Genomic DNA, 13,480 nt, shown 5'->3' on the forward strand with positions numbered 1-13,480 from the left:
GCAGCACCGTACAGACCAGGAAAGTGCCAGTTTATCCAGTGATTAGCAGTTCTGTACAGACCAGGAAAGTCCCAGGTTATCCAGTGATTAGTTGCACCGTTCCGATTAGCAGTTCTGTACAGACCAGGAAAGTCCCAGGTGCGTTCCATGGTCTGAGTTAGCTAATCTCTACTGAGATGACAATAGTGACCCTACAATTGGCAGGAAGTGGGGAGGAAGAGAAGAAAATAAAATTCATCAAAGTTTCTGATCCTGACCATCTTACAACAAACTTGTTGGCAAGATGCATAAGTGACGTTGCGGAACCGGGATGAATAACCTCTTGATACTCATTGTCAAGGTTCAGACATTAATAATGATCAATCGAGCACGGTGCTGTAGGGCACCCGTAGAACTGTATCTCAGCAAGGAGTCAATATATTTGAGAGGAGTGCTGGAGAGAACTTCAAAAATTTACAACTCATCGTGTTTGTAATAAACTACTTTATTTCTCAGAACAAGTTTTTCATATTTTATCATAATATTTACAATATTTATTAGTACATCACTTGATCAAACTTTACTGTTACACTTATGGTAAATTCTCACTTTATGCACTTTAAAATAGAGTAGCTTCTGGAACACAACTAAAAATGTACTGACTAATTATTTAAAGAAATGCATAATCAAACTGGTGACTTTTGTTTTGAAATTTTTAGTCCATGTATTTACTCCAAATTGTATTAGGATATTAATGGCCTGCTGGCCACAGGTGCTTCACCTTTGGAGTTCCAGATGTAGTACTCAGACGAAAGCAGTTCCTTGGCTATAAAAACAAAAAGTTACTCAATTAACAAAGAAACGCTGGCCATGTTTCAGTGGAGTGTAGAATTCAGTACTCTCTCTCACACACACACACACATACACACACACACACACACACACACACACAAAGGTCAAACACTGACTAAAGCAACTGCAGACATTTAACAATTGCTACTCTATAAAAATGTCAATTCTGAAATACTATTAAAACATTAAAAGTTTATAATTTATGAATTTGCAATGAACAGGTAGGATACATGTGTCAGTCTAAATTCCAACTGGATAGGAAAGTGCTCCCTCAGTGACTAGCTCAAAAGCAGCATTGACAGATGACTGGAAGCCAGTTGCTTAACTGTCCTTTTGGACAAGAAATGGTATGTGATACAGGGATACTAAAGAAGCTAAAAAGTTTAAACATTGGGGTGAGCGGGGAGAGTAAGGATCAATATTTCTAACTGCCACAATAATTAGATCATAATAAAACCGTGTAGCATTTTTGAGTTGAATAAGGCTTAGCTTATTGGGCAATTACATGTCATATGCCATAAATACAACATGACAAGGCGAATTGGCATGTCAATCTTTTTCTCACTTTACTAGTGTACATTGCTTTCAGCTGTGTAAAAACAGGCAAGACTGACCCCTGCAGGTGAAATTTATTCTGGTTAACAGACAATTCAAAATATTTATGGTTCAGACAATACAAGAAAATTATTGAAGCTTACATGTGATGATTCTGGGTTTTGCTGAAGAGTACACCTGTACAGAATGTTGGTCCACATAGCAACCAGTCAATGTATAATCTGGGATTCGAAAGTAAAGCTGGGTTGATAAAATAGAAGCAAGAAAATATATTAATAGCTTCAGGGCAACACGAGGTTACTCAGGTTTTATTAATCCTAACATTGTCTACTTTGAAAAATGTCCATTATTTAGCTTGCTTTCTGTGTACTCTCAATTGCCACAGTGAATTTCCTCTAGAGGGTGAGATGAGCTGAAGTCTAAATACCTTCATAGCTGGGATATCAACAGATCAGCTGTTCAACAGATCAAGTGTACCCAACTGAACTTTAGGATGAGAGAATTAACTCTGGCCCAAGTTACATGGCTATAACTGTGTCTTGTCCTATTTATAGTTGCTAGATATGAAGCATTTAAGTTAACACCTTTTGCTGAAAGACATGAATTACGTTTTGTTACCTTATTTGAAGAAGTTTTTCTTAAACAATCAGATTATTCTCATAAGATTATACCTTGTTTCCCATTACCAAGCCAACTTTACCGTTAAGCCCCCACCCCCTCATATTTGCAGGAACTCGAGTGGAATGGCTCTTTTAACCAGTTCTTTTTCCTAAAGCTGGATCTTGTGTTCTGCACTGAACAAGTTTATAATCTATCTACAAAATCCATATGAAAAAATATATGAAGAAGACTTAATGGCTTGGAAATCCCAGCCTCCCGGGGTCGGTACGAAATTTTTACGGACCTGGGAAGTCATCAGTAAAGCCGGTTTTCAGCACGCAATGCGCATATTGGAAGCGAGGACATTTTCAAGGGCAAGATTGCGGGATTTACGCATATCTTGCCCAGCAAATGTCCTCAAAACTCTTGCGCCTGATTAAAGCAGGCGCATAGCCTACTTTTATAGGCGTAAGAGTTTAAAAACATAACAAAAACATTAAAATAAAATTTAAAACATATTTATGTTAAAACCCATAATTAAAACTTTTTTTTTTAAATCGGCAAATTTTTTTTCTTTTAAAAACATTTCTATCAACTTTAATTTCTAGTGTATTTATGCTATTTATGTTTTTTTTTAAATGTTTTATGTAGTGTTTGGGGGTGTTTCTCATTCATAGTAATAGGAGTTTCGGATTTACGAAATTCCGATTACTATGAATGAGAAAATACTTTACCGTGATTGGGTGTCCAGGCCCACGTGACTCCTGCGGACATCCCAACGTGAACGCGCTCCGTTGTGCAAGAGGAGGCCTCGAGTCTGGGATCTCTGGTGGGTATTCGACCAAAAGGTAGGTGTGCATCTTCTCTCCTATTTTTAGTCGAATGCCCGTGGGAAGAAGAAACAGGGATTTCTGGGCCATTAAAAATCTGTATTTTCTTGAATAAACAATCTATTTTAACCCATTATTCTGTTCAAAGTCCTTGTTCTATCAAAGTCTATATAGTTGTACTTTGCTTAATTAGAGGTTTGCTTTGAACTAATTATGACATTTAAAGTACTTGTTATTTCATTTGATCTTGTTTGAATCATTTAAACAGCTAGTTCCTTTGAAAAGGTAGGAGCAATCATGACTAAATATTTTAAGTAACATTGGGCCCAAAATTGCCCAGGAGCTGCTGTTTTTTTTGGAGCAACTTGATTTTTCTGGAGTATCTTAAAAATCCCCATTTTGCACATTCAATTTGCCCCAGTGTAAGTGAGTTAGTTAAGATTTTTTTTAGTTTAGTTTTTTTTTCCCCCAAAAGGGGATGTTACCAGCTACCTATGCCCGTTTTGGCCACTTAAGCCAGTTTGGACAGCTAATAGTTGCTCCAAACTAACTTAGGCCAGCGTATGTGGCTACTTGTGGCCGCACAGAAAACCCTTGCGGAGAGTTAAGAAATCAGCGCAGGTAGGTACTTAATGACTTGACTAAATAATGTGAATAGGATCAAACAGCGATACAGGACTGACAAACTTCACAAAGTTAATTTACTATACAACAGAAGCATTCATGGAAGCTTAAACTACAAAAATAAAAGTAGTAAAGAGACAAAACATATTTACATAATTTTTTCAAAATATCCAAAATAAAAAAATAGAAGCACCTCCTGCTCGTAGGAAAGTATTTTCATCAACAGGGTTAAGGAAAGATTTGAATAAGCTTATTAAAATTACTGGCTACACAGTTATCACACCCCCACCTCCCCATCAAAACTCTTCTTTTCTCTCCTCCTTCCCCCCCCCCACCCCGCCAATCAAAAGTCTCCCCGCACCAACCTGTTTCTTATAGCCCTCAGCGCAGGAAGGCAGCCCTGTGCGGCAGGTCACTCGGCCTGGGATGGGGCGAGACGCGTTGGGTCCCACGCTCCAGGCATGCACCATTATAATCATGGGAGGAGCTACTGCGCATGCGGACAGCTGCTGGAACTCTTTTAGGCGCAGGACCCGAGCTCCCAATGGACTCGCCATGCCGCGCCAAGCCCCGGAGTGTCCGTAGAGGGGCCAGAATCCGGGAACATTTTTTTGCCGTCATTTGGATCGCAGGAATTCGGCGCATCTCACGTGAGCGTGCCGAAAAAAAACGAGTGGGCCAAGCCCATTATAAGGACTTTAATTGCTATTGTAGATTAACTCACTTACATATCCTTTGTTATTATATCTTATAAGAAACTAGGTTATCTTGACAAAGATTGAGCAAAGGCAGGGAAGAAAAAAATTGCACAATATAACATTTGAAAACCAAAAATAGTTGAATGATTGTGTCCAAGTATCCAATATGCCATTTCAGTTACAGAAATCTCCCGATTGAAAAGGTCACCTGTTAAATATCTGATACTTTTTTAGACTGATTTAGGTAAGTTAATAGTATGAATAATTACATTTTACTTGTTTCTAAAAATAGTTATACCTAGTCAGAACTTACAGGTAAAATTTATAGAAACATAGAAAATAGATGCAGGAGTAGGCCATTCGGCCCTTCGAGCCTGCACCGCCATTCAATGAGTTCATGGCTGATCATGCAACTTCAGTACCCCATTCCTGCTTTCTCGCCACACCCCTTGATCCCCCTAGTAGTAAGGACTACATCTAACTCCTTTTTGAATATATTTAGTGAATTGGTCTCAACAACTTTCTGTGGTAGAGAATTCCACAGGTTCACCACTCTCTGGGTGAAGAAGTTTCTCCTCATCTCGGTCTTAAGTGGCTTACCCCTTATCCTTAGACTGTGACCCCTGGTTCTGGACTTTCCCAACATTGGGAACATTCTTCCTGCATCTAACCTGTCTAAACCCGTCAGAACTTTAAAGGTTTCTATGAGATCCCCTCTCATTCTTCTGAACTCCAGTCAATACAAGCCCAGTTGATCCAGTCTTTCTTGATATGTCAGTCCCGCCATCCCGGGAATCAGTCTGGTGAACCTTCGCTGCACTCCCTCAATAGCAAGAATGTCCTTCCTCAAGTTAGGAGACCAAAACTGTACACAATACTCCAGGTATGGCCTTACCAAGGCCCTATACAACTGTAGTAACACATCCCTGCCCCTGTACTCAAATCCCCTTGCTATGAAGGCCAACATGCAATTTGCTTTCTTAACCGCCTGCTGTACCTGCATGCCAACCTTCAATGACTGATGTACCATGACACCCAGGTCTCGTTGCACCTCCCCTTTTCCTAATCTGTCACCATTCAGATAATAGTCTGTCTCTCTGTTTTTACCACCAAAGTGGATAACCTCACATTTATCCTAATTATACTTCATCTGCCATGCATTTGCCCACTCACCTAACCGAGCCAAGTCACTCTGCAGTCTCATAGCATCCTCCTCGCAGCTCACACTGCCACCCAACTTAGTGTCATCCGCAAATTTGGAAATACTACATTTAATCCCCTCGTCTAAATCATTAATGTACAATGTAAACAGCTGGGGCCCCAGCACAGAACCTTGTGGTACCCCACTAGTCACTGCCTGCCATTCTGAAAAGTACCCATTTACGCCTACTCTTTGCTTCCTGTTTGCCAACCATTTCTCAATCCACACTACCCCCAATCCCATGTGCTTTAACTTTGCACATTAATCTCTTGTGTGGGACCTTGTCGAAAGCCTTCTGAAAATCCAAATACACCACATCAACTGGTTCTCCCTTGTCCACTCTACTGGAAACATCCTCAAAAAATTCCAGAAGATTTGTCAAGCATGATTTCCCTTTCACAAATCCATGCTGACTTGGACCTATCATGTCACTCTTTCCAAATGCGATGCTATGACATCCTTGATAATTGATTCCATCATTTTACCCACTACCGATGTCAGGCTATAATTCCCTGTTTTCTCTCTCCCTCCTTTTTTAAAAAGTGGGGTTACATTGGCTACCCTCCACTCCATAGGAACTGATCCAGAGTCTATGGAATGTTGGAAAATGACTGTCAATGCATCCGCTATTTCCAAGGCCACCTCCTTAAGTACTCTGGGATGCAGTCCATCAGGCCCTGGGGATTTATCGGCCTTCAATCCCATCAATTTCCCCAACACAATTTCCCAACTAATACGGATTTCCCTCAGTTCCTCCTTCTTACTAGACCCTCTGACCCCTTTTATATCTGGAAGGTTGTTTGTGTCCTCCTTAGTGAATACCGAACCAAAGTACTTGTTCAATTGGTCTGCCATTTCTTTGTTCCCCGTTATGACTTCCCCCGATTCTGACTGCAGGGGACCTATGTTTGTCTTTACTAACCTTTTTCTCTTTACATATCTATAGAAGCTTTTGCAATGTTAATTAAAGCAATGGAAATTAAAGCAATGTTTAGTGTTTGTATGTTTGATTATCATTTAAAAATTGTATTTTGATAATCTACCTACTGGCAGTATTTGGTTTCTAAATTATTCACAGTTTAAACTGATTATTTAGATAATTTTGAATTGAGGAAACTGGCCTGAAATTGTCAGTGTGTCATCAGCAAAGATTGAGGGGACACATACAGTCTTAATTACCAAAGATCAACACAAGTGATTTTGGATTACAAAATGCATTGTTAGCACTGTAAGCATTTATGCGCATTGTGACTTAAAATTTGCTGGAGTTGCCACCTGAATTCACTAAACAGACCATTAATAAGTAACGAGTCAATGTATCTATTGTTACGGAAAATGTTCCCGACTGTGGATCTTTCTATACTCAGCTATTGGATACTTGGACGCAATCATTCAACTATCTCTGGTTTTGAAATGTTATATTGTGCAATTTTTTTTCTTCTATCTTTGCTCAATCTTGGGCAAGATAACCTAGTTTCTTCTAAGATATAACAAAGGATATGTAAGTGAGTTAATCTACAATAGCAATTAAAGTCCTTATAATGTTACTTAAAATATTTAGTCATGAATGCTCCTACCTTTCAAAAATCTTAGAAAGGAACTAGTTGTTTAAATGATTCAAACAAGATCAAATGATACAAGAAGTACTTTAAATGTTGTAATGAGTTCAAAGTGCTGCGGTAATTATACAACTGGCAGTAAAACATTATGGGCTAGAGTTTCTTCTCAAATCGCCTAGATACCGCCTGGCGGTAAATTCCAGTCATTACCGCCGGGCGGTTATCCAATACTATCCGCCCATATATTACCGCCCAAAATGGAAGTTTCATCATTAAGATCCGTTTACCACCGGACCTCAATACCGTCCTGAAAAAGCAGGTCTTACTGGATCTTAAATGGGTATGGACACAGATATGACAGGTTTGTTTGATATTACACAGATCTTTATAGTTCTCCACAGTTTGATATATTTTTAAATGGATTGTAGTATTTTCCAGTGTTATGCAATAATATAAATGGTCTAATAAAGCCTTATTTACTCCTTCAGTCTCTCTCACTCGTTAGTCTCAATCACATTAGTCTCACTCAGCCGCCAGTCTCTCTCCCCCGCCGACCCACCAGTGATCCTTCCCCACCCCCACCACACACAGCGATCTCAGGCTGGCAGTCTCTGGCCTCTCGGGGGGGGGGGGGGGTGGGGAAGCTTGACAGCCGCACGCATGCACAAAGAGCTTGTGAGCCGAAGATTCCAGAGTCAATAGGCCTCCTCTGCCGCACACCGCCTGCTGCACTTTGCTCCCGCACCGCTTCACCGCTGCCGACATGGATCACCCGGAAACCGCGGGAGCGCGCACCAGCGGCATTCCGGCGGTTGAAAAACACCGCTAAGGATCAGGCGGGGACTATTTAAAAGGAAAATCCAGCCCATTGTTTAACTAAAAAGGGCACCCTGCAAATATTTCTCAATTGCAGGATTGTTTGCACTTGACATTTGCACTAGTTTAAATGTACGAACATTACATTTCTAGTTCTTCAAATGACAGGTTTAGATAATCAACTTTAAAATTAAAGGACCAAGCTAAATACCTTAACGTATGCAGTAAGCCCAGTGCAGAACGGATCAGTTGGCTGCACTGAATGGTTTGCTACACCAAACCCAGGGAACATTACTGTGCCAGTTAAAGATATTTCCAAAGATTTAGGGAATTTCTGACCTAAAAATGGAATAAAGCAAACCGTATTTGCAATACAATCATAATACTAAATGCATTAAAATATTCTAATATTCAGTGTATTCCAAATGATTCACCAATATAGCTGATCTCTCAAAATTAATTTCCATAATTTCCTTGGCTTCAAAATTTCCATATAAAGTAATAAAAATACATTTTAAGGCTCTGCAATAACTTTACAGGTTAATAAATAGTACAGAAGCTTCAATTTCACAAAAGGTTTGTTGTTCCATAAGTAGGAGATTGGCTCAGTGGGAAAAGAATCAGCAATGTAAAATATGAAATTGAGTGGTTAGAAAACATACTGGATGATAAACATGTAGGTTACCCTCTATATTATCATTGAGAGAAAATTTGCGGTCAGATGCCTTCAATGTGCAAAAAATCTACAAATTTACCTGGTGGTCTGGGAGGTTCGCAGATTTGCGCTCCTGGGCCTCTCCGGGTACCCGCTGGTAGAGGCCCACATATCCCAGGGGCGCATGTGGTTCGCAAGCACCCCTGGGGTCACGTGGGCTGGTCCAACCATTAAAAGAAGGGCATCCCTATTCATACTTATAGGGTTTCTGTTTGTACGGAACTTCCATAAGTATGAATGGGGATCACTTAAAAACTACACAAGCACATGAAATATATATTTTTTTAAATACATATTTAAAATTTCATTTAATTAAATATGTTTTTAATATGTTTCAACAGGGCTAAAAATAAACTCCTTATTGGACAAGGTTTTTAATATATAAATATGAGTGATGAGTTTAAAAAAAAATAGAATAATAAACTTACGCTAATAAAATCAGGCCTTATGCCTGCTTTTACCAGACGTAAGAATTTAAAGGGCATTCGCTGGGCAGAAGTTGGGTAAATAGTCCAACTCTCCTCCCGCTGGGGTTCATTTCTTTCGGATTTGTACGATTTGTCAAGAGGATTCTTGACAGATCGCAAGTTCCGAGTTTCAACACATGCGCATTGCATGCCTAAACCTGGAGCTTACGTGACCCCTACGGGCGTGGGTGCACCTCGTATGCACCCGCAGGAGCAGCAAATTCAGCTCCATAGTATTCTTTATTCATCAAACATTTGAAATATGCAAGAAATCAGTAAAAGTATAAATCTCTGAAGTCGGATAAACATTTCTGTCGAGCTCTTCAGTACAAAGCAAAATAAATTGACTTTAAACATTATTCAGCATGAATATACAATTACTTCAAATTTGAACAGCTATCACCTATAAGTACAATATCATTATTCCAATTGTTGAAGCAAGCAAACACACATGGAATTAAACCAATGTGAATAAATATGGTGCTCGAGTCATTTAAAGGGAAGCTCTAAACATACAATTTTCCTCCCACTGCCAGAAAAATAAAATATTGCTAAGATCACATGAAATGCTCAGCTATCCTGAGTACACAACTACATTTTTGTTTGGACAATTTATCTCATTCCATTCTCACAAATAATCTCTCTCTCCGTGCCACCTTGTGAACAATAAATGTGCAATTTAATAAGTGACACTGATGACATTGCTGAGCAAAGCCAAATAGCTCCACATACTATACAGTCCGGCCAATTTGAAGTTATCAACATGCTAAACATGCTGGAAATAAACAGTAAAGCCCCTTCTGCATTTCAACAATTTTTCTTCCACTTCTGTACCACTAAAACAGGGGGCCATGTTGAGTGACCGACACCCATTTAAACGCAATATAGATATAGCTCTTTCGGGCATAAACTTATGGTATATAAATTATAGGATTATACAAAGGACTTTCCTTTTACTAGTAAAGCTGAAATTGCTGCAATCATAGCGGGAAAATCCAGCGTGTGGATTTCTGGCACAGACATAAAAGCTCTTTAACAGATTGAGTTAAGTTTCCGTGTGTCATACTGCCTATTAAAGTATAGAGAGTCATTGAGGACACTGCTTTTGTTTAAAAAGAGATAGCATTGTTAATGCTGTACATTTTAACAATATGTTCACTGATCTGTGAGATTAACTGCAAGGTTTAATTTATGAACAGTGAAAACAGATTTATTTAAGTTTCGGGAATGACTACAATATGTTACTTTACAAAAGGAATTCTGTTTCTTAAATCAAATTTAAGTGAAATAGAACAGTCAGAACTAACCGATGATCCAAACCAGCAAGCTTTTTTCTCGTGATACCTCCAGCTGCCCGTGGCTCACCTTGCATTCAGTGTGTACTATTGGACCCCTATTAAGAAATAAACTGATTAGGGTAACTGGACAGTTTAAAACACTTGAAATTCATATATTTTTCTTTATTTGAAACATTTATGTATTCTTTTGTCTTCCTTCAGGAATAATGTTTAAAATTAACAAATATGACACTAAGTAAATCAGAGAATTAGGCTAATACACCAAAATTAAAATAACTAGCAAAATAAAGCCCAGTATATTTATCCTCAATAACAGACTATTGTGAGTTTACTTGATCCCTGTTGACCTTCCTGATGATTGCACACTTGAGACGATTAGGTGCGGTGGCACATTATTAAGACCACTTTCTACAAACCACATAATTTAAATAACGTTACATCTATTGCTAGTACAGGTTGAGCATCCGAATTCCGGAGTTCCAAAATCCGGACAATGGGCCGATCCGTGGGAGGGTCGTCTGGAATCCGGAAAATGTTCCGAAATCCAGACTTTAAAAAAAACGATTACCGCTGCGAGTTGGGCCGAGGGAAGGGGAAAAATACCAAAAAAGAAATTCAAAAAAAAAATTCACAAAACATTCTCAAAACCCTTACCTACTAAATTGCTGAAAAATAATAAAAACTTTAACTTACTTTTTTGCAGGTCTTCAACGCAGGTTTTACCCTGCTGCTGACCCCTGATCCACAGTCGATGTGCCGATCCTGGAACCGCCGACCCCTGACTTGGAACCACCGACCTCTGACCCGGAGCCGACCTCCCCCCACCCGTTACCTCGGCCCAGGCGTTTCGGGACGTTGGAAAGGCGTTCCGAAATCCGGAACTACCCGAATCTTGGCCCGACGTTTCTGGTTTCGGGACGTTGGAAAGGCGTTCCGAAATCCGGAATGGCCTCGGTTCCGAGGTTTCCGGATATCGGACGCTCTACCTGTATCTGCAATATATTATTTACAAAAAGATCAGAATGATACAGCAGGCAGTTTCTGTTTGAATTAGAAAACTGCAAAATCTTGATTTCCTTTTTTAAAAGGAGAGAATTTTGCATTTCTGTCTAAAAAGGGCATTTAGTTCAGTACAGACATAAGTCACAGCAGTCAACATAGGAAGATTTTTGGCAGACTGAGCCCCTATTTGGCTTTCAATGCATGTTCAAGTAGAACTGCATTTTCTAATGCTTTCACTTTTGTAACTATTCTATAGCACATACCAGAATTCTAAGCTTTTAAGCAGAAACTTTGCGCTATTTTTCATGTGGGCAAATGTTTACTGACTTAATTTTGTCTTTAATTAAACTCAATGGGGTTTAGATGAAATATATTAAACATTCTGCATGCTGTCTACAAGAACAATTTAATTCAAAGCACAGGATCAATACACACAACTGTAAGAAGGACTATATGTGGCCAAAAACATTACGATTATAAACCTAACTACTGAAAAGACCTGGAAGGAAAACGTAATTACTATTAAAAATTCTGCAGCATCTAATGAGAAAAAAAAACTTTCAAAAGTTGTTGTGGTTGTATTTTTGTAAACTCACTTTACATCTAGACTATACTAAAATGCATTATTGGGCTATGCAACCCTTTGGAATTTTATTACTTAAATTCAGTGTGGTTATAACAGTGTGAAATAATGGGAGGAAAATTGTGGTTAGAGGCTTCCTTCGTACAAACGCCTCAGACCCGAAAAAAATCTACAAAAGTAACTGGTGGCCCCGGAGGAATGTAGGATCCCAGTCGGAGGCCTAGATTCGCTGCGTAGCGCATGGGAAGATGTACATGCTGGAGTCACGTGGGCCTGGGCCACCAATCATGTACATGCTGGAGTCACATGGGCCTGGACCACCTATCACTATGCAGTATTCTCATAGATAAAAATGGGAACGCTGTACGAGTTTCCATTACTATCAATGAGAATAACCCCCTAAAACACAGCATAATAAATAAATAAATAAAAAAATACCTCACATTTAAAATTAATTGAAATTAAATGTAATTAAATGTTTTAGAAAAAAAAAGTGTTTTGGAATTTTGTGTGTGTTTTAATAGCATTAAAAATACACTTACCTTAATGGAAAGAGTTTTTTTTAAATATAAAAATGAGTGTTTCAATTTTTATATGTTTTAAAAACTTTTATCCTGGTAAAAGTATACTATGCGGCAGCTTTTACCAGGCGCAACAATTTGAAGGATATTCGCTGGGCATGAGTTTGGCAAATAGCCCAATCTCACCCGCCCGGAAGTCCTTCTCCTGGGGATGCGGTGGACCTGTCTTTAGAAATCTTGACAGATTGGAAAAGTCAGGGCGCGATAAACCGGCTTTTGTGAGGCCTCGCTGAGTCCGTGCGCATTCGTACGGACCCGGAGAGGCCGGAATTTTCGGCCCATTATATTCGGATATTCAAGTGCAAATTTATCAGTGGTAGTTCTTTTTTAAATATTTTTAAATTATGCTTTGCAAAATGAAAACATACTACTCTGCACAACAGACGATAGGATAATAATAGAATTCAAAAATTGTCACGGTTGAAAAACCCCTCCAAATAACTTTGTTCTAATAGAATTAACATTTGGTTAAAATGTAAAAACAGTTATTAAAAGTATTTAACAGCCTGGATGTGAATCAATATTGTTAATGTAACTGGTATCTTTAAATGTTAGGCTTGTTTGCAGTGCTTCTAACCATCTATTTAAACTACCAAAGAAAATCCCTTGAACAAACAGTCCACAGGAACAGTATGTATAGCCTGTCCTTTTATATACAGAAAGGAAAATTCACAATGTTCAGAAGCAATTTCCCAAGGAAATGGATTCAGATGACCATGTATCACGCAACAGATGAAATTCTGTTACAATGAGATTTACACCACAATTGTAATCTGCAAATGTGACTACAGAACAACTAATATCTATTCAATTGAAATTAAATTCTGTTTTCTTTAGGATATTCAAGTGCAAATTTATCAGTGGTAGTTCTTTTTTAAAAAAAATATCTGCACTAGTCCCACTTGAGAAAAGGCTGCACTTTTACAAAATCATCCCTATCTATAGCCTCCCAATCCCCACCTTACACAAAATCCAACTCATTCAGAATTCCACTGTCCACATCCTATCCCATACCCACCCATTACCTTCACCTATTTGCCATCCTTTGCCTGAAAGCAAAAGAAAGAGCGAGTCACAAAGCAAACCACTGAACTAGCAGACACCAAGGGGCTGGATTTTC

General features: G+C 38.9%; 1 protein-coding gene across 5 annotated transcripts in view; it reads right to left on the minus strand.

Annotated features, from left to right (window-relative positions):
* Nucleotides 1-468: 468 nt before the first annotated feature.
* Nucleotides 469-13,480, minus strand: part of ap5m1 (adaptor related protein complex 5 subunit mu 1) — a 31,905-nt gene continuing 18,893 nt past the window's right edge. For 3 of the 5 annotated variants that reach the window (XM_070877472.1, XM_070877474.1, XM_070877473.1), the window contains 4 exons: nt 10,204-10,289; nt 7,926-8,053; nt 1,530-1,626; nt 469-805 (listed from right to left, as the gene is read on the minus strand). In XM_070877472.1, the coding sequence (XP_070733573.1) occupies nt 723-805; nt 1,530-1,626; nt 7,926-8,053; nt 10,204-10,289 (394 nt within the window). In that variant the 3' untranslated portion in view covers nt 469-722. The remainder of the gene's footprint in view (nt 806-1,529; nt 1,627-7,925; nt 8,054-10,203; nt 10,290-13,480) is intronic. The other 2 variants (XR_011592945.1, XM_070877475.1) reach the window with 2 other exon arrangements.

The sequence above is a fragment of the Pristiophorus japonicus genome, chromosome 4 (genome assembly GCF_044704955.1).
Source record: "Pristiophorus japonicus isolate sPriJap1 chromosome 4, sPriJap1.hap1, whole genome shotgun sequence".
NCBI lineage: Eukaryota > Metazoa > Chordata > Chondrichthyes > Pristiophoridae > Pristiophorus > Pristiophorus japonicus.